Source organism: Lepidothrix coronata, unplaced genomic scaffold (assembly GCF_001604755.1).
Source record: "Lepidothrix coronata isolate B3197 unplaced genomic scaffold, Lepidothrix_coronata-1.0 Scaffold2, whole genome shotgun sequence".
Classification (NCBI taxonomy): Eukaryota; Metazoa; Chordata; class Aves; order Passeriformes; family Pipridae; genus Lepidothrix; species Lepidothrix coronata.
The window spans coordinates 9,305,367-9,327,439 of record NW_016690182.1 but is presented as its reverse complement, the minus strand read 5'-3'; the positions used below and the strand labels follow the sequence as shown (position 1 = coordinate 9,327,439).

The 22,073-nt window shown below is 37.9% G+C and overlaps 1 protein-coding gene across 2 annotated transcripts in view; it reads left to right on the top strand.

Annotated features, from left to right (window-relative positions):
- PCDH11X (protocadherin 11 X-linked) overlaps positions 1-22,073 on the top strand; it is a 460,056-nt gene that overhangs the window by 322,754 nt on the left and 115,229 nt on the right. For both annotated transcript variants that reach the window (XM_017818430.1, XM_017818418.1), the window contains one exon: positions 10,097-10,295. In XM_017818430.1, the coding sequence (XP_017673919.1) occupies positions 10,097-10,295 (199 nt within the window). The remainder of the gene's footprint in view (positions 1-10,096; positions 10,296-22,073) is intronic.

Below are 22,073 nucleotides of genomic sequence, written 5' to 3'. Positions count from 1 at the left end.
CTCCCTCCTGCCCACATGACTTATGCCAACTCTGCTGATATTAATGTTATTACCCTTCCCCACACATAGTTTTGTTTTTTGGGTTTTTTTTTAACCTCTCTACCCCCTCCCCTTGGTGCTTTGTATATTTTTGCATTAGCACCTTTCTCTTGACTGCTTGAGTTGCTAAGTGAACAATCTCACTACTGTCTGGGTTTCTCGGTACCGTGCATGTCTGGAGCTCACTTGTTTCCTCATTTGCCTCAGTAGCTGTTTGTCAGGAAAGCTGCCCAAGGTCACAGGTCTGTGCTTTATAAAGCCAGGTCCCCAGTGACAGACATCTAAACCTCATAGAGCTGGACCTTGAGTTACAGCTGTGCCCTAGGTGTGATTGCAGAGCATGAATCCCACAGCTCTGGGTCACGGCTGGGTTGGCACTGGGCTAGCTGCAGGACAGGGAATGATTCTGGCAAGTCACCTGTTCAGCTGTCACACAGCAGCTCTGGGGAAGTGACATTCCTCAGCCTTCAACTGGAGTCCCTTGGTTCCCCTTGCCCAGAAATGCGTTATGTCTTTATGCAAACTAACATATGCTGCATTACTTCAGTAATTTGTATTGTGTTTTGCTCCGCGAAGAAAGATGAGGAAGTAATCTTAATAGTCCTAAAGAATGGCTGCACTGAATATGGAAATAAGCTGGCAAGATTTGAGGAACAAAGGAAGGCTAATGGCTTTATATTTTGCTTTACTGAAATTACACAAGTGGTGGATTCTGAAAGACAGTTATATATTCTGATTATCTGAAAGGGCAATTGCAGAGACATCGTTCTGGAGGAGCGAAGGATGATATCAATGATACAATGCAGCACTTCAATTTGCAAAATTTTTCCCATTTACAAATAGGTATTTCAGACATCCATTTAAGAATACATTATTAGCATGTAGTTAGACTCTAGGAACTTTGAATATTTCATGTATTCCACTGTAAATAACAGTTAAATCTTATTCATTATCACCCTGATAGTATAAGCTGTGAAAATAGTGATGCAAATGGGAGATTTCTGACTTTATTCCAATAAAACCTAATCTTTTTTCTTAAAAAAGCTTGGAGATAAAAATGAATCTGTCAAATATTTGAAACAAAACCAAAGTATTGTTCACCATGGCACTTATCACGTAGAATCTTTCCTATTTACAATAACAGAAGATTGAAACAAAGTGAAGGGTACCAGTCAAAAGTTCCTTTATTTCAGTGTATTTCAGATAAAAAAACATTTATCAGACAATTGAAAAGGGAGTTTCAGGATACACGTTCTGGTGACAATTTTCTTGATCCAGGAAGATCGTCCTGGACCACTGGAGTCCACTGAAGAGTGTACTGCTAATAAAGGTCTCTGTACTGGAATGCTGAATTTTATTTTGTACAAATCAAATACAGCATGAACTGCATCACTGCTTGCAAATTTTGACCTACAGCTTCATTTTACACAGGCCAGCAGGTTTTCTTTGTACTCTCTTGCTTCTTTCTTAACCAGTTCACCTAAAGGTGGACCAAGTATAGTTGTTATGGGAATGTACTTCAGATAGGTGACCTTGGACAGCAAACACACTGTACATTTAAAATTAAGAATGGGTAATCTAGGTGGTTAAATGATATTTGCTAAAGGCAAAAAAGATAACTGTTGCAGGCCAATACTGATACAGAGAGCAGAAAAGAGAATCCTTTCACTGCACTCTAAGCAGGTCTTGAGTTTCCTGAGGGCCCATTTTCGGTAAAAGGAGAAATTTTTGTCTGTTCTTTCTCTTCTCCAAAAAGAGACAGATGCTTTTTTCTTACAGCTGCATAAAGTACGTAAATTTTATCCTTGCATTTTAGCTGTCATCGATTCTCATTCTAGCTAATCAAACACTTGTTATCAAACATTATAGATTTGCTGTGATAACAAATAAAATTGTTGTTATAGTAAAGATGTTCTGTCATAACAAATGAGTGAGATAGTGACATGTCAGAGAGCTGCTTTGCTACTCATTGTAAAAGACCCTTCACTTTTAAATTTTATTTTTTTTTTTTCATTTTTGTGTTGACTCTTCCTAGGAAGACTTGTAGAAAACCTGTGTCTTTACTGTGTCAGGGTGTAGCAAGGGGTGGCTGCTCCCTGGGGGCCAAGAGCAACAAATGGTCCCCAGGGTCTTTGAGAGCTGCTGTGAATTGTTGGAAATGCAGTGTTGAAACCTTTGGATCCAAAAATATGAGGTTTTTCTGGAAGAAATTGAGGAGGTCTGTTTCTTTCTTTCTCTTTATTCAAGAGGTACCTCAGTCTCTTCAGATTCTAAGTTGATACCGTGGATTTGCTATCCTGCCCTAAGTTACATATTTTTTTTTTTTTAAACCATAACAAAATGAGTTCACTTCAACAGCTACACATGTAAATATCAAACATAAAGTTTTTCTGTGTCTGTATTAGGCATGAACAGCTTTATAATCATCCATATCTGCAACAAAACATTTTATTTTATAGGATGAAATGCAACTGGAGTGTTGCACAACTACTTGGACTGGAGTACTTAGGAATACTCCTTGTGCATATCTTGCTAAAAGTGTGTCTCTGTGTTTTGTTTCTAAGTTCAGCACACTTGCAACCTAAAGAAACAAAGTTAAATAAAATTTGCTTTTTCTGGGAAACACTAACAAGAATACCTCCGTTTCTTGGTTAGAAATGAAGGCACGTTTTCAAGCCTCTTCGAGTGAATACCTGTGAGGCTTTTGGAGTTACACACATGAGTATTGCTTCAGAAAGATTTGACCTTTACAGGAAAAACTGAAAAGAAAAAAACCCCCACAAACGGAAATGGAATCAGGTTCTTGAGATTTCTAACAGGTCTCTGTAGCACTAATAACCTCATAAGGGTTGCATTTAAAGGTTTAGCCTTGACTGCTGCAATGTAAAAGTAGGGGCTGGAAGTCAGTGAGTAATTCACTGGAATATTTATTATTCCGTGAATCTATACATTGCTCATGAAGAAACATGAAATCTGTTTATCTGAACCACAAGTGAAAGGTATAAATTAACAAAATGAAATTAGAGCTAGAGTACTATGCTACATAAACCACAGTGTTGCTTTTAAAAGAAATACAACTGTAATAACACCCAATCAATATTTCTGCCAAAAAATATCCCTGTTGTTGGGTCAGCAGTCAGAATGGTTGTCAAATATTACCAAAATGGTTCTGTATTATTGTTTATTATCATATTCTTTAACTAAAATATCTTTGCCTATCAGAAATCAAGCATTCAAGATGATAACATCAAAGATGATGGAAAATGAAAAATGTGTTCAAGAAAAAAATCAGAATTGAGACTTTTTTATTTTTCAGACTTCGCAACAGCACATCCATAGTGCAACTTTCATGTGTAATTTTTATTTAATCACATGTCAAATTGAAGACTTACATGAATTAAACTTTAAAAAGCATGCTTTCAGCTATCATTTTGACATCTAGCATACTATAACTGCCTTTCAAAAGCTAAATAAAATGTTTGACATGCTTTAAATGTTATTTTCAATTTTATTTGCTTTTTATTTCAGTTCTTTGTTGTTATTTCAAGAAGCTCAGGAAATAAAACTTAATTGCTAAATGTTGCTGGGAAATGTCACATGAGAGATACTCTTTGGTGCAACGAGGATTAGCACCTGAAAATAAATACCCTTTGAAGTTGTTAATCAGAAATTTGTGAAGTTCCAGGTTTATAATGGGTTTGTTCAGTGCTGATTTGGCTAATGAGTTTGTTCCATGACCTCTGTGGTGCGAGAGGCAGATGAGGGTATCGGCTTAGCCTCTACTTACGTCAGTGAAAAACGGAAACAGTGAAGATTTGCTTCTTAAAGCAGGTGGTGTTACAAAAACCCTTCTTGTGCTTACCTACACGGGAAAGGGTTTCACAGAATACTCCTTTTGCAATAGCCAATAGCTGAAATATCTGACATTTTCGCTTATCAGTTCAGTGCAGTTTTTCATGGCTGTAAGAAACGCCTGCAGGGAGATGAACGTGTGATTTCCAAAAGGCACCCTGAGTAAGTGTGTGGTAGAGTTACAAGATAGTCTTGCAAGATTATTTCTCATCACTTGAGCCAACTCTTTTTGTGAGCGAATCAAACTACAAGATCTGACAATTTTAAGTCATTTCCATTTGAGCAGGTGTAGGGGCACCATCTGTTCCGCTGATCTGCTGTGGAGGTAGTAATTCTTTCATTGAAAATGTACAAATCTGTCTGAGATAATCGTCCATATTGAATTTGTATTTGTCTGGGCAGTCAACCAAGCTTTTATTTGCCCTTTTTAAATAAATAGGCTGTGCTTCCTGCATCTAAATACATTAATAAAGTGGGAGGAGTTATTTAAATCAATAATAAGTAAAAGCCTAGAACTATTTACATTTCTCATACTACTGTGGAACAGTAAGATTGTTAATCACAGTGAGGAAAAGTAATAGTATTTATCAAAGCTTTCTCTTCTTTAGAAGGAAGCCAGACGCTCTATTTTCCATTAGTAATTAGTGAGAATATAAGATACTAGTTATTAATGTTAATGATATTAAATTAAGAGGACTAGATAAATTTATAACAAGAATTTCAAAAGGATTATATTGGATTTCTGAAGTTTTAAAGAGCTGAAAATGTAAAGTCTTGGCAATATTTAAAAGGGTAAATATGGTAAATTGGGAAAAGAGCAGGTCTGTTTGATTTGGCAAAGAAATGGACAATCAGAAGTTGAAAGGGATGCAGTCAATAAAGATAGGGCAGGAGCTGGAACAGCTGAACTTGTTTGAAGAAAAGAAAGGCTTGTTCAACAAGTTTGATCTATATGATATGACAATTAAGGTTCTCAGTATTGGCAGTAGTTGGGGGTGATACTTTTTCATACGAGATAGGGGAAAACTGATTTTAATGTCCATTTAGCTTGGACTTCTGAAATTAGCTGGGTATTGTCACTTTGCACACTTCCCCCAGGGGATGAGCCCCTCATTTTCTTTTTGAAAACAAACAAACAAACCAAACAAACAAACAAAAAAACCCCCACAAAAATAAAATAAAAAAACCCAAACCAACAGTTCTTTGCAGGATCACCGCAGGGCATATTAAAGAAATTATAAAGAAGCCACTGCTAAATTAGGAAAGGTGATTTGCTATTGGTAAAGTATTTCTTGTTGTGTGTAATAATGGCGACCAAGAATGTTCAGCATCTTTGTAGACGGTCCAAGAGAAATACAGATCCTTGTTGGTAAAAACATAGAAGTTACTTTAATTTAGTGCTCCAAGCCAAAAATTATATGAAATACAGACTTAGAAAACAGTTGATAGACACTCCTTGGGCCATAATAGCTGTACTGTTCACTACTAAGTTTAGGGAAAGGAAAAATGAAAATACTACCTTGTCTTTGTTGAGTTTCAACACAAAGACCTATTTCCCATCGGGTTTGTGGTTGAGTCTTTTCAGGCTGTTTGTTTTCATGTTGTTCTAAGAATTTTTCACTGATAGTTGCTGGGTCCTGTTTGTCTCAGTGTAAGCCTATGGCAAAAGACACTGGATTGTTGTTTTGGAACAAAAGGTGATAGTTGAGTGCAAAGAGATTTGAGGTGGAAATTGTAGTTTGATTAGGGATTTTCTTTAACAACTGAGAATTACTGGTCATACTTGAAGATAGTTGTTGTCTGGTTATTTAGGGTACTTCACATCTTCCCAGCATTTGAAAGACACAAGAAAAGGAGGAAATTAAAATTTTTTCTTACTACTTCTTTATTTACCAGCTGCTAATAGTGGAGGAAAACGCTGAAGTAATCCTGTTCTTTTATGCTTAGAGCATCTCCTGAATAAGTTCTGTTTTAAATCAGAATTATCATCTAAATAATATAATTAATTCAGCATAAATTAAAAAAGTAATGTTTTTTTCTTTATGATCTCCTTTTAAAAGGATATTAATTTGCTTCAATGAATGAAGATAATAAGGTTAATAGTTTAATGTTCCTCAGTTGATATATGCTGCTTTTTCTATTACCTTTTTCTTCCTTTTTGATTATAAATTGGCTAACCCCTGGTGTATAATTCCAGAAATCATCCCTTCAGTGTATCCAAAGCTATTTACTTAGACTCATCTTTTATTATTCCCACTGCCACAGTCTAATTATTGCAGTGAAAGATTGAACACAGAATAGTTTGGGGCTTTGATCAGTCTTCATATAAATTTCAATAATGAGAGTAAAAGGTTTGCGGTTTTCTGAGATAATTTGATCCCTCCAGACACACTCTGCTTCTACCAAACGCAGTGAATGCCATATGAGACCTCTGACAGCATTTGTGTCCGGGTTCGTGACATCTCTGGAAGCAAAATTCTTTTTTCATACCAATAAAGAGTAATTTAATATTGTTAAATGTGTCAGAGAAACTATAGATTACTGTACATTTTTCCTTAAGTTTTCACTTCATTGTCCCCTATCAGTTTAATTGTCTGTATTACAAGTTCCTACACCAGAATCCACTAAGAATACATAATAGGTTTGCTTGCATTTCTCTCCTTTTGAAAAAGTATACTAACTGTCATTCAAATAAATAAAACAAACCATAATCCTTGTTATTCTATTACTATCGGTGCTAACTCCCTTCGGAGATAAATAGAAAAGCAGCTGGAGACTGAGGATATTTTGTAATCTTATAAATTGAAATTTAAATGCCTCAAGGAAGAAATTTCCAAAATAATTGTGACAGAAGATAAGTCCCAGCTTTTGGCAAAATTTTATTAGAATTACTTGTTCCAGATCACTGTCTGATGCCTGCATGAATTAAGAAAATGGCAGCACTGCCATGTAGAGAAATAGCTGCATTTTTTTCATCTTGATAAATTCTCCTGAAAGTGCTCTGTCATCAGCGTTATCAGGTGTGACATTCTCAGGGACACTATCAAATTAAAAATCAGGAGCCTTTAGCTGATGCCAGTTGATTTTAAATCATATGGGTTTTATCCTTTCAACTAATAACATTTCAGTTTATGCAACCAAATATTTACAATTTTTTACTGAACATGAGTGTTAGTTAGTGACATTTTCAATTTTGTTTGAGGTGTTGTTTTTTCTCACTGGGCTAAGCAGTTAAAAAAAAAAAGGGTTGGTGACTTTCTGGTCTCCTTTACTGTCATCTGGTTAAAAACTTCTGCTCTATTTTGACAACAAACCATGAAAATAAATATTCTTTTTTTACATATAGTGAATCCCAGTTGCACATAGTATTAACCATTGTATTTCCAGTCGTGTGCAAAAGCTAATACTGGTATGTAATGCTAAAACTTGGGCTACAAAAGGCTTTAAAAGTACTTTATTCTTAAGATTCACTGGTAGCTTGGAGAGGAGAAGATAAAAAGTAGTGTGGGTATCAAATATCACAGGCCCAACACAAAACAGCACAAAGGCAATGCAAACTTCACAAAATACAGTTTTTACAAACAGCTCATGCAATGAAAGTGGATTTTTTCATAGATACTGTGAATACCAAACTCACTTCACATCAAAGAAATAGTGTATTCCATTTCCACACGTCTTGGCTGTGCAAGCTCGGTACGGTTTTGAATGCAGGGAGTACATCAGAAGCATTGCTGGAATGTTTTCACTGGATCAATCTGACAAAACTTTAGTTATTTGGACTTTCAGAAAAGAGTTGATTGACACTGCTGGTGTGAATAGGGCTCTGAGAGGCAGCTGATGAGTGGAATAGTAGAATTACATATCAGTAATTTCTGTGGATCCATCTGTTTTTTTGACTATGCAGAGACACTTCATGTATCTCCACCCATCTGTAGTGGGAAAAGACAGCAGGAGGAGCAGGACCACTGTCCCAGCCAGCCTTCCAGAGCCCTGGGGCAGCTGTAGGCAGCTCACTAGAGAGTTCAATAAGATTCTTCTGGTGACACCAAAAATGCTTGGGGTCTGTGGGTGTGTTAGCTGGGAACCTTTCACCATCTGAATTTTTTTCCTGTGTGCTGTCAGGCTACCCCAGCACTCACAGAAGGGGTGTCCCCTTTCGATCTTGTGTAATGGGAAGTCATTCTGTATTCAGGTTTTCAGAGCTCAACTGATGTCTTGGCTTGATCTGTTCCAATTTCTGTTAAAGATCTGCCAAATGAGGGAGAGTGTAAAATCTGCAAATTTGAGAAACAGGAAAGCAGGACTGGAAGGCAAAGTGTACTTGATGAAAACAGATGAAATCATCTGGAAAAACAGAATGGCAGGAAGAATGAATGCAAAGTGCCACTCGTAGGCTCCAGCAATCAATGGCAATAACCAAAAAGGGAACAACGAGGAAAATGGTCAATAAAAAGGACCTGGGCATTATGGTGGTTGGCAAGGAAAATGTGTTCCACTGCCTCGGAGAAGGCAAAGCAGTGGTGGAGCCTGCAGGAGGTGTGAAATGATCCTTCTGCTTTAAGGATCCTCTGTGCTTTAAGGATCTTGGCTGAAGCTGTATAACGAGTTCTGAGCAGTGCACAGAGCTCTGTGTGTGTGTGCAGGGGGGCAGGACAACATATCAGAAGCACAGGACAGATTGAAATAATAAGGTCTGTTTATTCTGAAGCAGACTAAAGTGCTAAATGCCAGAAAGATGAGTGGGAATAAGCAGACCATGATGGATGGGACTGAAGAAGTGATTTATTTTGTAACAAGAAAGAGGCAGGTTCGACATTAAAAGAAAACCTCTCCATTAGCAGTGGTGAAGCACTAAAACAGGTTTTCTGGGAAAGCCCTGAATGTCTTACTGGTAGCTTTTAAGAAGAGCTGTCACTCACATCTGTCAGGAATTACATAGGTAGAGCTGATGCTGCCGTGCTCTTGGCTGTACACACTGCACAGCAGCTGTCTGTGGGCATGTGGAATAATGTCACAGTGACAAAAAGAGATTTTGGAAAGTAGAGGATCTGAACTTTTTAGCAAAAACTTAATATAATTGAATGTTTTCAACACCGTTGCCCTATAGGAACCAAATATCTAGAGACCTCTGAAAACATCTGCTCTATTATAAACACTACATACTTTTTTGCATAATTGCATCAAAAATCTGATCTCCAGCTTTACTAATCCCAGAAGTTCTGGGTCTGGAAAGATTTACATTGCCTTTCAAATGGAATTTTGAGTAACAAGATGCTAATAATATTTTAAACTGGGTTTTTGTTTTGTTTGTTTTTTTTTTTCAATCTTAACGTTTCGTGTTTCCAAAACGTGGAAAACAGATGCATCAAAATAAGGAAAGCTGCTTATTTATTTTTTCATGTTTTCTTTTAATACTGGGACAGATTTACATTTAAATTATTCAGTTCCTAAATCATGCAGAGTCACTTAGGTAATGAAAACACTGTCCTGTGCCTGGTGCATCAGGTGCTTCATTTCACCTGGCCTTTCCTTCTGCAGCTGGGCTGTGATGCTTTCCTTCCTCAGCTCACTGTTTCCCAGCTTCCAGCCTTTTACACTGAAGGTACAGGTCTGCAGTATAACAAAATTCAAAGGAGTTGTAATAAAATGTCTGAAGGAGAGTAATGGAATCTACCTTTCAATCATTAGCTTAACAGATGTGTGAAATCTATTAAAATTTTTTCAATTCATACGACTTGTTATTGTTTGTTCTTTCTCTGCTGTAGAAGAATCCAACAGCATTATAAATGTGTCATGTTTTTTAGGCCCAAAAGTGTGGAACAGCTTTTAATGGGAAAGAACATGTTTTTTGAAAACTAGAAAACTGAGCAGGGAAATAAATTGAGCCTCAAAAAATGATTGAAATCTCCAAGTCAATATACAAAAGGCATCCAAAGACTTGTGAAGTCTGACAGAATCTCTTTAGTTTGAGGTGTCTTTCATTTTGCATCAGGGCTTACATTTTTTAAAAAACAGCAGCAAGCAGTGCTGTCAGGTGAAGCAGGTTTGAAAGCAGGCTGCCTGCTCATGGAAGCCTGAAATTGTGCACAACTCTCGGTAATGCATCCCCAGCAGATAACTGAAATAATACATTTCCTAAATTGGCTGCATTAAGCAATTACTGATACTGTAGTGGAAACCATATAATTTTGTTCCTTCCTTGTAGCCTCAGCGCCGTGTCACGTTTCACCTCCCAGATGGCTCCCAGGAAAGCTGCAGTGACAGTGGCCTTGGAGACCACGAACCCACGAGTGGGGCCAGCACATCCCACCCTCTGCCCCTCGGCTTCCCCCAGGAGGAGTACTATGAGCAGGCTTCCCCCAACAGCCGGACGGAGGGAGACGGCAACTCGGACCCCGAGTCCAGTAAGTGATGAACTCTGGTCATCTCAGTTGATAAATCATTCGAGTGTCGGAAGCGGGGCTTTTTTTTTTTTTTTTGCCAGGTAATTATTAAAAACAAATATTGGTTTTAATGTGGCTGAAGGAACCCTATATTTCTAAAAACGTGAAGTCTGACCACTGGAAATAAAACACTTTGAGATGTTAAGGGCTTATGGATGACCCGATGTTTTTATAGATCTGCTGTGCTATACACAGAGGAGCTTTCTGGTGAGGTTAATGCTGCTGCTCTTACAGTCATAAATACTGCACTGAGGGAGTTCACTTTTTTTAACCTGTTTCCCTCTCCAACGCTACAGCTTGCTGTAGTTAAATAGGGAGAACTCATGAATGATGAGTAGGTCTGTGAAGAGACTGCAGTCTCCAGAAGTAAAGGTTTCTTGATTTGTCCTTTGAAAGCAGCGATGGTGCGTAGTAATAATCTCAAAAGAGTTTGTCATCTTACTTCTGCCATCGTGGCTGCCTTCTTGTGATGTCAAAAAGTTGAGCAAAATCAGTGTGAGCTCCAGACTACACTAGAGCTGTGGATACTGGCATTGCTTCCTGTGATGTGATAGCCAGTTGGAGATTCCACTGAACTCTAGTCAACTGTTAATTGTCCAGAGGCTCCTTATCTGGATTAAATTGAACTGTGCCATTGATAAAGAGACACCTGAATGTCTCTAAGCCTCTAAGGCCTTGTTAACGGCTTAATAAGCGATTTGGAAATACATCTGTTCTGGGCAGAACTTGGCCCAAAAGGTGTATTTCAGCTGCTTTAGTGTATCATGAGGAATGAATTAGTAAGTGCTATGCACTTGAATTAGCTGTGTGAAAAGGTAGTTACACTCTGCAGTGGCCAAGACAGCATTCAACAGAGAGCATTCCCTCTGACTTGGAGCTGGCTCTGACACATCCAGCCTGGCTCTCAGAAATCACCCCCTGCCTTTGCCTTGTTCTGCCCAAGACTGGAGTCTGAGGGGCTTTTTGCATGGGGAAGATCCATTCTCTTTTCCTTTTAGTTCATAAACTACTACTTGGGGATCCTCAGTTTCAGACTTTTTAAAATTTGCAAAGTGAGATGTTTTCCTGAGTATTATTTTTTTCAAAAGCTTTAGACAGCTGACAAGAACCATCAGAGGTTCTGGATGTTGTGTTGAAAACATTATTCATAGCTTGCTTTTGTTTGTGTTTATGTATTTGAGGCTGAAATATACCCTTAAAAATATTCTAGACAGTCAAACTGGATTCTGCACAGAATGAAGCTTTAAAGGGCTACAAATATACCCCCAAAGAAAGAAAATATCAAGTTATGTAGTGTGTTTTCTGCTTTTGCTATGCATACTCATGATCTGGACTTGCTTTCCAGCTCTCTCTTGTTGTTTGCAACTCTGATATTTTTTCTTTACTGAAGTAAGCACAACGTACATGGAATCAGTATCTGGATCCTTTCCTGCAGAGAATGTGTGACAGGACCTGGTGTATGAGGAGTTGTTAGAACAGGTGTGTGGATCCTGTCTTGCCATTTACAAAGAGGCTCAGGTTTGGGACTTGCCAGTGCTTTTTGAGCCCGGTTTCTGCAGTTTCAGAAGTATGGATCATGACTCTTCTAGAATGTTACCCTAAAAGTAGCACAGCTCTGGCATCTGAACGTCATTGGCACATATCACTGCGTGGAGACTGAGCACACACCTCAGTCTTTCCAGGTGTGAAGTTGAAGAAAGTTTAATCACCTGTCTAATTACCTGACAGTTCAGTTTTAAACTTGAAATCACAGTTTAATTAGCATTTATGTGATGTAAAGGGGGTTTTTTTCTCCCTTTTAACTCGTATCTTATTGAAACACTTTAATTGATGTGATGTGGTGTGATGGTTACAGCGCAGAAAGCATCATTTGTGGCCCTTTTAGTGTTTTATGCTCATATTAATGGCAGCATCTAGTGGCAGGGAAAAAAAGGAAATGTAAATAGTTTCTGTTGTCTGCTCTAAGTAAAAAAGAAGGGGAAGACCCACAGCATATTTGTGTTCAACATGCAAAGTGCCTTGGTCTAGGTAAAAGCAACCAAAATATCTTTGTGCTGATCTATGCACGTGCTCAGTCTGAGGTTCATTCTGTTCACTTTTGCATGCATGACAAATTTAGTCAACAGTGAAATAGTGAAAATAGTCCTGAATTGACAGTTTCCTCTACAAACATACTGCTAGATTTTTGATCGTTATGGTTTTTTTCATTTCATTTGGAGTGCCATGATACATTTGAAATCTTTCTAGTCTTCTTTCATGGACCAAAGTGTTATTAACGTGAAAAGAGAAAGGAATACACAGTCAGATAATCTGAGTTCCTGAAATGGAATAAGCATGGTCTCCATTCTCTCTCAAGATCTTTGATATCTGACCTGTCTTAATTTGAAACATTGTCTAGAACATTGAGCCTGGTTAGTCACCTGATGGTGATTTAGTTCAACTTTGCTTAACAAGGAGACAGATTTGGGATGAAACGACATCAATAACATGTAGAGCCAAGTGAGACATTCAGTACCTTATGAAAGCTGATGACAGATGCGACATCACACAGCGATATATTCAAAAGTGTTTTCTCCCTCTTGTTTTTCCTGACTACAGTTCTTTGGTGCTGTTTGTTTCTCTAATATTGGAAATTATTGTCCTTTGGAAACTTTCCATTTACTGGCAATAGCAAAGCATTTATTGCAAAACACTGAAAAAGATGAGCATAACATAATAACAAAACCTGAGAAATATTGGTGAGAGGAAGCTTTACAAATTCACATCCAATACAGGATTGAAGCTAGAGGGAAAGAATAACTGTAAGGTTATAGTGGTTAGAAAGCTATGAGCAATTTATATGTAAACCTTTAAAATTAATTCACTGTGCTAATTAAAATTAGCAATAGTCTATTTAAAATGATTTGTCTTCTCTTACTTTAGTTACCTCCTCAGAAAAGCATAATGTGCAGTGTGGTAGATGCATCATAAGGAAGAGATGCCAATAAACTGTCACACTAAGTAAACAGGAATATAAAAATGTGTGCAGGTTTGTAGAGAACCTTATCCTTAAGTAACAGCACTCTTGTAGGTGGTATTCATTTATTTTCTGCTCATAAATTGCTCAAACTGATAAGGATGCTTCAATAGCTCCCTATGTAAAGGATTTTAACCAAACCACCTTTTTTTTTACCCTCTTTTTCTCCCGTGTTACATTTAAATACAAAACACGCTATAAACATAGACAAAGAGTAACAAATTCACTCTTCCTTGGCAAACTCTCTCTCAGTGGTACCCTCTTAGTGGATGTAAGCAGTGATGCTGATCAAAGAGGCTAAAAAGGTACATGTAAACCCCAGTTATGCTGGGTTATTTAATACATGTGTAACATATTAATGACAGATTTTCATGCTTCACCTGTTTTTGTTGCCTTATCAAAACTATATTCTCTCCTTTAGAGAATAAAATTGTTTCTCTTTTATTTGGAGAAGGTAGAATATGCCCAGTTCAGCCAAGAAATTGGTCAGAGCTAGAGGAATGGTTGCACCTTGGGGATGGTGGGGGTGGGGAAGCCAGAAAACCTGAAAGTAATCTGAAATTAAATAATAGTAATCATTCTATATAAAGACAATGGAAGTATAAACAAAGCTAGCTGAAAATTGAAGGACTAGTTAATGAGGCAAATCACACTGAGATCTCAGGGTTTCAGACTGGAGGAAACTGGTGTCTTAAGGAAAAGAGTGTTTTCATAAAGAGTATTTAAGATTAATTAGCGACTAATGAACCAAGAAAGTTTCATCGAAAATCTGAAGGTGTGGAGCTAAGTATGGCCAAAAGAAGAGCCAGTAGACATTGTAATTTTGTAGTCAAATCAAGTTGTTGTTGCTAAATGTGTACGACTGCTTGTTTTTATCTCCCAATCACACCTTCTCTTGTGGCAGCACATGCATTTGAAGAGCTATTTGGGTGAACTGGGTAGAAGAATTCATCTGGGTTCAACCCCTAGGGAGGGGAAAAAGTGAATTTTAAATACATGGATTCCCCAATCCCATTTGTTACATGAGGCATTACTTGTGGACAGCAAATGAGTGAAGGAGTAGCTGGGGCAAAGCTTATGCTGGCTTTAAGTGATCATCAGACTGCCAGAGAATTAGTCTTAAGAAGAATTAAGACTGCAATCTATGGTATTTAACCACATAAGAAGGAGGTTTGCAGTAAAGATGACATCTGTTCATGATTAAAGATAGCATATATTTCTTCCCCAAAATTAAAGGAACAGTTTCCCCTTGCCTTAATTTTTGATAAGTATGATGTTGATGAGCGCAAAGATGGGCTGATGAAGAATGATGATAATGGCACTAAAAGTCAAAGCAAGTTCAGCACTCTCATGTGGAGGAGAGGAGATAATCTTCCTCCCAGGATATCAAAACTGATAATGTTTTCTTTATTTTCTGTAATTCTAAGACACAAGGTGTCAAGAAAAAATCAAGTGTCAGTCAAGCTTCAGTACTGGAAAACATTTATGAGAAAGAAACTAGGATATATATAAACATAATGCAGCAAATGGTATCATAGGTTTCCCAAGAGTAGAACTAGTTTAGCTCTATTATTTCACGTCCATGACATGTATTTTTAGTATTGGGGACTACATGTATAGTTAATCTATATCTATTTAAGAACTAATAACTATTATTACACCACATTAGGGTGGAGCAGTAGTAATCAAGAATGAAAAGACACAGAATAATACAAGAATGGAAAAATCTCCATCATTATATTCATTAATGAGTTTACCGTTAAAAAAGCTGGAGTATGTCAATGAAATATTCTAGTAGCTCAAAGCCAGGCATTGCTGAAAATAGAGGAGGAGGTGTGCATGACACAAGAATTGGATTTTGCTAAGGATTTGAAGTAATAGCAGTGGGATGAAATCTAATAGTTGAGAGTCATTCTCATAGGACCTGGTGTATGGAACTACTATATAAATCACCAGCTGAAAACGACATAAATAAAAAAAAATAAACTGAGTATTGAAAAGATAAACTATAAATCACCAATACCTAATGTGATTGTGAAAAAAATCTCGGGTTACTCCTAATACAGGGAAAAAAAAAAGAAGAAAAGAAATAAACCCAAGGCATTGCTGATACCATAATGGGCCTGTTATGAGTAATGTTGGCTTCCCACACTAAAGAAAGGTGAACTCACATGAGAAACAGGTGTAAAGAAATATTATTAATAACAGGGGAATGGAATGCCTATATACAGAAAAAGGAATTAATATTGGGTTGTTTAAACTGCAAGGTAAAGGCTGGCTGGGGATTAGGGCTCTCACATAATAGCAGAGAGTGGGGGCCAAAATGAAGCCCTGGGTTGGTTCACAGGGAAATGAGCAGGTGCTGTCTGTACACCAGCCAAGCCTGGAAATTTGGGGGTTGCAAGAAACATCAATGTGAGGAAGTATAGAAGCAGGGCATGATAATGCAAACTGGTTATAAAAAGGAACTTGATAAATTTATGAGAGGGCAAATAAATCGCTCTTTGTAACAACAGCAAACCCAGTGTGTGATGCAACAGGTCACTTTTCTACACTGGAAATATGAAATCTGGGGTGAATGTGTTTGCTGAGTCTCAGTTCCGTGTTAGCCTCTGGCTCCAGCTGCAGCCCCCATCTGGACACAGGGTTGGTGGCCTGGTACCTCACCTGTTTGGGGAGCTTGGCCCAGTGACTGCCGGACACTGCCGTGATGGGAAGCAGTGCTGGCCCCACCATGCCCAGCAACATCAGCATCTCACCTTGGTGACAACTTGGGGGTCCCATAAATCTCCCTGATGCCACAGTGGAGTGGAGAAGGTCAGTGCTGCACACTGACAGACAGCTGCAGACAGGGAGCTCGCTCTCCTTGGGGAAAACGCCTGCGTTTTCTGCCACGCTGTCCTGTCTGATAATCAGAAACTCTGTAGTCGCTGAAATATACTCTTTAAACATCATCAATAGGATGCTCTGGCAGCTGGACTTCAGACCTCATGCTGGGACACAAGAAAAAATAAAACTACAAAGTTTTAATTTTCTAGTTCCCTGTCCAAAAACTGGATTGCCAACAGATAGAATTTCTTTTTTTATGGTGTTTTGATATTTTGATTCTCGTCTTGTGCACTTTTAGTTCCACAGTAAGGTTGAAATGTAACAGTAATATTTTAATCCGGTTGTTGCCGAGTTATAAACACACTATAGCACTTAGGTCTAATTTGAATAAAAAAGAAAGATGCTGTCATTAGTTAAAGATAACAAATCTTGGCTAAAACACATCCCAGTCTACCAAATCTGCCCATTGGGCCCCTTTACTTCTGCTGTATTGGGTTTTTCTAACCCCATGGCTGAGCACTAATAATTAAGTCAGAAAGTGCTGAGGTAATTAATCTTTCTGAGGCAATAGAGTTTGATTGATCTTCTACCTTTAATCAAATTAGCTTGTATGTAGGTGGGAGAATGTAATGGCTGAGCACGGTACTGTACCACTTTGTGAAGTGCCAACCTTTGCAGTGACCTCCTGCGTGTGTGCCCATGAATCACGTCTCTGTAAACCACCACAGCAATCATTAAGTTGCTGTGTGATTTAAAAGATGGGGGAACTGGCAGAGATCAAAATCAGGATGTGCTCAACACTCACATTTTAGAGTATATTTCCTTCGGAGGTGCAGCTTTATGTCTGCGTGGTACATGTTTGAGGGCATTGAATGTCACAGGGCTGAGAACTGTGTGGATTTTCCAGAGGTTTTTGCTCTCTGTTTCTAAAATAACTGTCTAGTCATAGGCACATATAGTGAAGCAAGCCAGCAGAAACTCCTATAAAACAAAACATTATGGTATTCTGGATTTGTTCATGAGTGGAGTGGGGGGAAGAGGTCAGACTGAAGAGGTCAATTTACAATGATACAGATGAGTGGCTTTTGCAAGCAGATTTTCACTTGTACCTGAGAGGATACAGATTGCATATTCAGAAATAATTCTGCGATTTATTAATTTTTTCCCTGAGTGCCTAACTTAAGAGTTATTAAATCAGGTGACACAAAGGGGGGAAAAATGGACAAAGCTAATTAAATTAAAAAATGCAAAAGCAAAGAATAATCCTGGTTGGCCCCTCTCAGTCAGACACAGCACTGTAAACACAGACTCTGAGTTTTAAAATCTCTGTATAAAAAGCACTCTCTATAAATTCTTCTCAAAGTAAATTTTAGCTATTTTATTGCTGGTATCAGAACATAAAGCCTTGATCTACAGTTTTCTACTGTTTGAAGAAAAGTAAGATAAAAGCAAGTTTTCTGAGGTGCACCATATTCTTTCATGCAAAATCAATAGGGATTGATGAGGAAAAATCAATGGGGAAAATATGCTGGGTTTTCTAGACTACACACTGGGATGAAGTAATTCACGTGTTTGTGAATACTACTTAATGTAATTCTTGACTAAGGTTTATAATAGAAGTTAGTCTGTTTAAAATGATTACAAAGAATAGCTCCACCTTAGAGTTGAGAAATCAGTCACTTCTTGTGAAATAATAAGGAAGGCTTTAAAGTGTTTGTTTTGGGGTTTCTTTTAATAATAAATGAGATCTGACATCTATAAACAGTGATTTAGTGGCAGATGTTCTGTGATATATATTTATGTTATCACTTAAGCTGACATGGTAATGGATAATCCTATTTTTTTTCTGTTTGAGGTTTATGAAAGTTTTAAAATATATTACTCTAGCGAGCTGGCTGGTGGGGCAGAGGTGGATAGTGAGCAAATTTCTTCCCTCTAGTTTTTCAAACTCCTTTTAGATCTGACTAGCTGTCATATTTGCAGTAAATAGAGGCCCTGAATTTGGCTGGGTAAGTGGAATCTAATTTGGAGCACTCTGTATCTGGGAGTGTATTAGGGCTTTGATGGTTATGATAGCTCAGAAAGTCACAAAGGGCACAGATTAAAACGGGCCGTTTATCTGGAGCATATGAAAGCTGAAGTCATTGATAGAGCTCCCTTCTGGTGACAGCTTTGAAGACGAGTGTATCCTGCCTATCTTAAATCTAGTTATGGATGAGATAGGAGTTTATCACTGGGAAGCAGACCTCTGCCAGCAAAGCAATCCCTTATCTTGTCCACCGCCTTTGCAGATGACAAGTGTGAAGATGGGGCACAAATGTCAGGAGGCAGCAGGAGTTTGGGGTGGCAAAGTCACCCCACTCCGGCCAGGCTCCTGTCGGAGGGAAGCAGTGGCCATCTCTTGAGAATATGCCTTTCTTTGCTTCTCATTTTTAGTTGGCCACCCACACAGCAAGATAAAGTTCATAAGACGTTTGTGTTTGTTAGTTATGAGCCACAAAACAGGTCTTTCCATGTCCTTCTGTCTCTCTTACTTTGTCTCAAACTTTCTCTTCTTTCTTCTTTTAAGAGTGGGAAAACACAGGTGATGTAATTTATCTTCTTCTTTTTTTTTTTTTTTTTCAAATCAAGCTAATCAGTGGCTCCAGGAGGAGCTTTTAGCAATATGAAATATTAAGGTGTTTGTTGGCACTGAGTTCCTGTTTTAAAAAAGGAAATATAGAAAAAAATTGTCTCTTTTATACCATTTAAGCCATGTGAAAAATTACATGATTATAATTTGATTTGAAGCATAATAATTTATTACTTGATTTCCACTGTGATTAATGAAAAATATATTTAATGACTGTCTGCAGCTACCAGCCTTCCTTAGAAATTAAATGGTAAAATTGTATTTATTGAACAAAGCAGATTCCTGACTGACAATGCACTTCAAGTCACAGCATTTGCTGAGTCAATAAATCTAGTGATTGTAGTCCTTGTTTGGATAGAGATGTGGTCATCCTTTAAACTGACGTTTTCCTTTTTACTGGATTTTTGGTGGGGAAATAGGATCCAGTCTTGAAGTACGCATTAGGAACAACTAGAACTTTTGTGTATCCGTATATTCTTGAATAGAGGAGATATTTTTGGCTTTACTCTTCAAATATCTTTTAGCCTTCTGGAAAAGCAGCATGTTGTTAATAAGCTGCTGTTTCTGTAATTTTTTTGAGGTTGTATAATTGGCATTGTGATCCTTTTATTTTCTGGTTGCTGTTCAAACCTGGACTCTGCTGCATTAAGGTCAAGGGGAGGCTCCAAAACCCTTGTGCAGGGGAACACAAGGCTGGTGTCCTTGTGCTTGCTCTTGACCCAGCAAGTGTAACACCAGTATTTCTTGAAATCTACTGGTTGCTGATATTATGTACACATTCTGAAACATAAAATATATTTGTCTGGTTTGAGCTGAAGGGACCAAGGCAGAGTATTTATGATGATACTTTTGGATTTATATTACGCCAGAGGTTGAGATTCTCACCTTTGTGTTTAATGTCAATAAATAATGCTCCTGTTTTCTAGTCAGTGGCAGGATTTTGTGTGGGTTGTGCTTTATTCATAATTCTGTGTGATTCAGTACTTTTCTTATTAATCCATATGACATTCTAATTGTTCTTAAATGTTTTCAGAGTTAACTCTTTGTGTTACTGATGCCAGCAATTCCAGAAGCTCCTGTCTCACGTATCCCTTTCATAATTCTCAGCCTGGTCTCACACTGTCTTGGTTGTTTGTACATATTCAGTCCCACATTTCAGTTGGAATTAGATGGTAAATGCCCTGGATTAGAGAGAGAAATTTTACGGTGTATTTGTGGGACTCCGAGCACAATGGGGCTGATTTTCTGCAATTGCACTAAAAATCACCACAAATACTTGTACAATAAAAGTGGTGCAGATCTGTACAGAAAACACATCTCTACTAGCAATACTTCTAAGTGCATGTCAGGTCTTGTTGTTTTCATTTCATCCTGTAAAAATATTTAGCTTGGGGTTTTTTGATTCTCTAACTTCAATTCCACTGTTAATGATGATGTTAATTGGGTAATTCATCCTGATGTGAACAGACAGGAGCTGTGTGTGACCCAGGAGAGGTGCTGGTGCTGCTGGGCAGTGCTGTGGTAGGCCAGCATCATGCTGGTTTAATTCACAGTCACCTGACTTCCAGATCAACTGTTTCATGGAGGTTCTTACGATAAGAAGTTAATTTAACCTCACTGTATAAGGTCCCTGGCAAATATTCACCTGCATCTGTGCATGTCAGCAACACTAACTTGAGGTCTGTGTTTCAGAAATGCTTTTATGTCCCTCAGATTTGTTACTTCTGTCAAGGTGAGCAACACTGATGCATCCTGAAGAGCTTGGCTTAGATGGGATAATAGGATGGGATAGTGAGATGGAACAGGACTTAGCAGCATCTTCCCTGTTTTCTGCTGCTTTGAAAACAGCACTTCTTGCTGCCCTGCCTTGCTGCCAAGCAGCACTATCTCAATGCTTGTCCTCACAGTGCTTAAAGCTCTACGTAAAACCTTGCTGCATCAAATTAAAATTCTCTCTAAATAATAGTAAGAAGCGACCACTGATCCAGTTAAAATGCTGTTTCCAGGCAAAGGGCATGGCTAGCTGATTCTTTATGGTCTGCTGGGCTTCAAATCCTCTCATTCAAAATAACTTTGTTCCTGTGAAACACCAGGAAGAACAATCACACTTTTTCAATAGTTGTTCTTTTATCTGGTTATCTTGACTGATGTTCCAAACCCAGTGTCCCAGAAGATGTGTCCTCTATAAGGGGAGATGTTATAAAGTCTGGCCCTCACCTAATACTTTAAAAGAAAGCAGACCTTTCTCTAATAAGGAAGGCTTTATTCATGTCACATACTAATCATACACCAAAGAACTATTTAGAAATAGAAAGAGAACCTTTACCTCTCCTCCTCAGTAGTAGCTCATGTAAAGAAAAACAGTGGCAATAAAGGGAAATAGGAGTTGTGATAGAAAGCTCTTTGAAAACTATAAAGGCAAAAAATTTTATCTCCTTAGAACCAATATTAAAGATTTTCTTTATACACATTCTCTTTTTTTTTTTTTTTACTAAGGGTCAAATATCACAGATTATAGATTCTGCTGGGGTGGAGCTCTTGTCATCTGTTTCTAAAATTAGCTCCTTATTTCTCTTTTTTAGTGAAGATCACAAGAATATTTCACCATCAGCCCCATTACCAGTCAGCACTTCCCTGACCTACTCCACTACTTGAATATATCCACAGCAGTGTGAAAAAAATGTATGTCAGAAGTTCTATAAATAAAGCAGGTGCTTTACCTTGTGTTGCTCTCTCCTGTGAATGGCATAACATTTGTTATGTCTATATATGGGATCTGAGTAATTGTATGAGAATTAGATTAGACTACTAAATTATGATTTCTATGTTTTAAAGAATATAAACAGTTAAATAATCTGCTTGGATATTGAATTATCAGCTTTCCATGAAAGGATTCATAATTAAAATATGTCTAGCTTTGGGGAAAAATATAAGGTACTTCCTCCTCAATTTTATTTTATATTTTTGTTCACATCTGCTAAACTACAGAAAGATTTCAACAGTGCAATGCTGTGAATTATTCTGAAGTTGGAAGAGGACAATTCTTGTTTTGTTTGCTTTCTTCCCTCTGAAATCTTGTGATTTTTGATACAGTGGGGCTATTCTGTGGAAGGGATTTGTGTCGGGATCATTGTATGACTCCTGACTCTTAATTTGTGTCAGAATGCAGCAGATTGCCAAATCTGTGTCACAGCTTCAAAAATGTTCTTTCTGTCATCCTATAACTGGCACAGTAGAAGAAAACACCAAGGAAAGAGCTGTG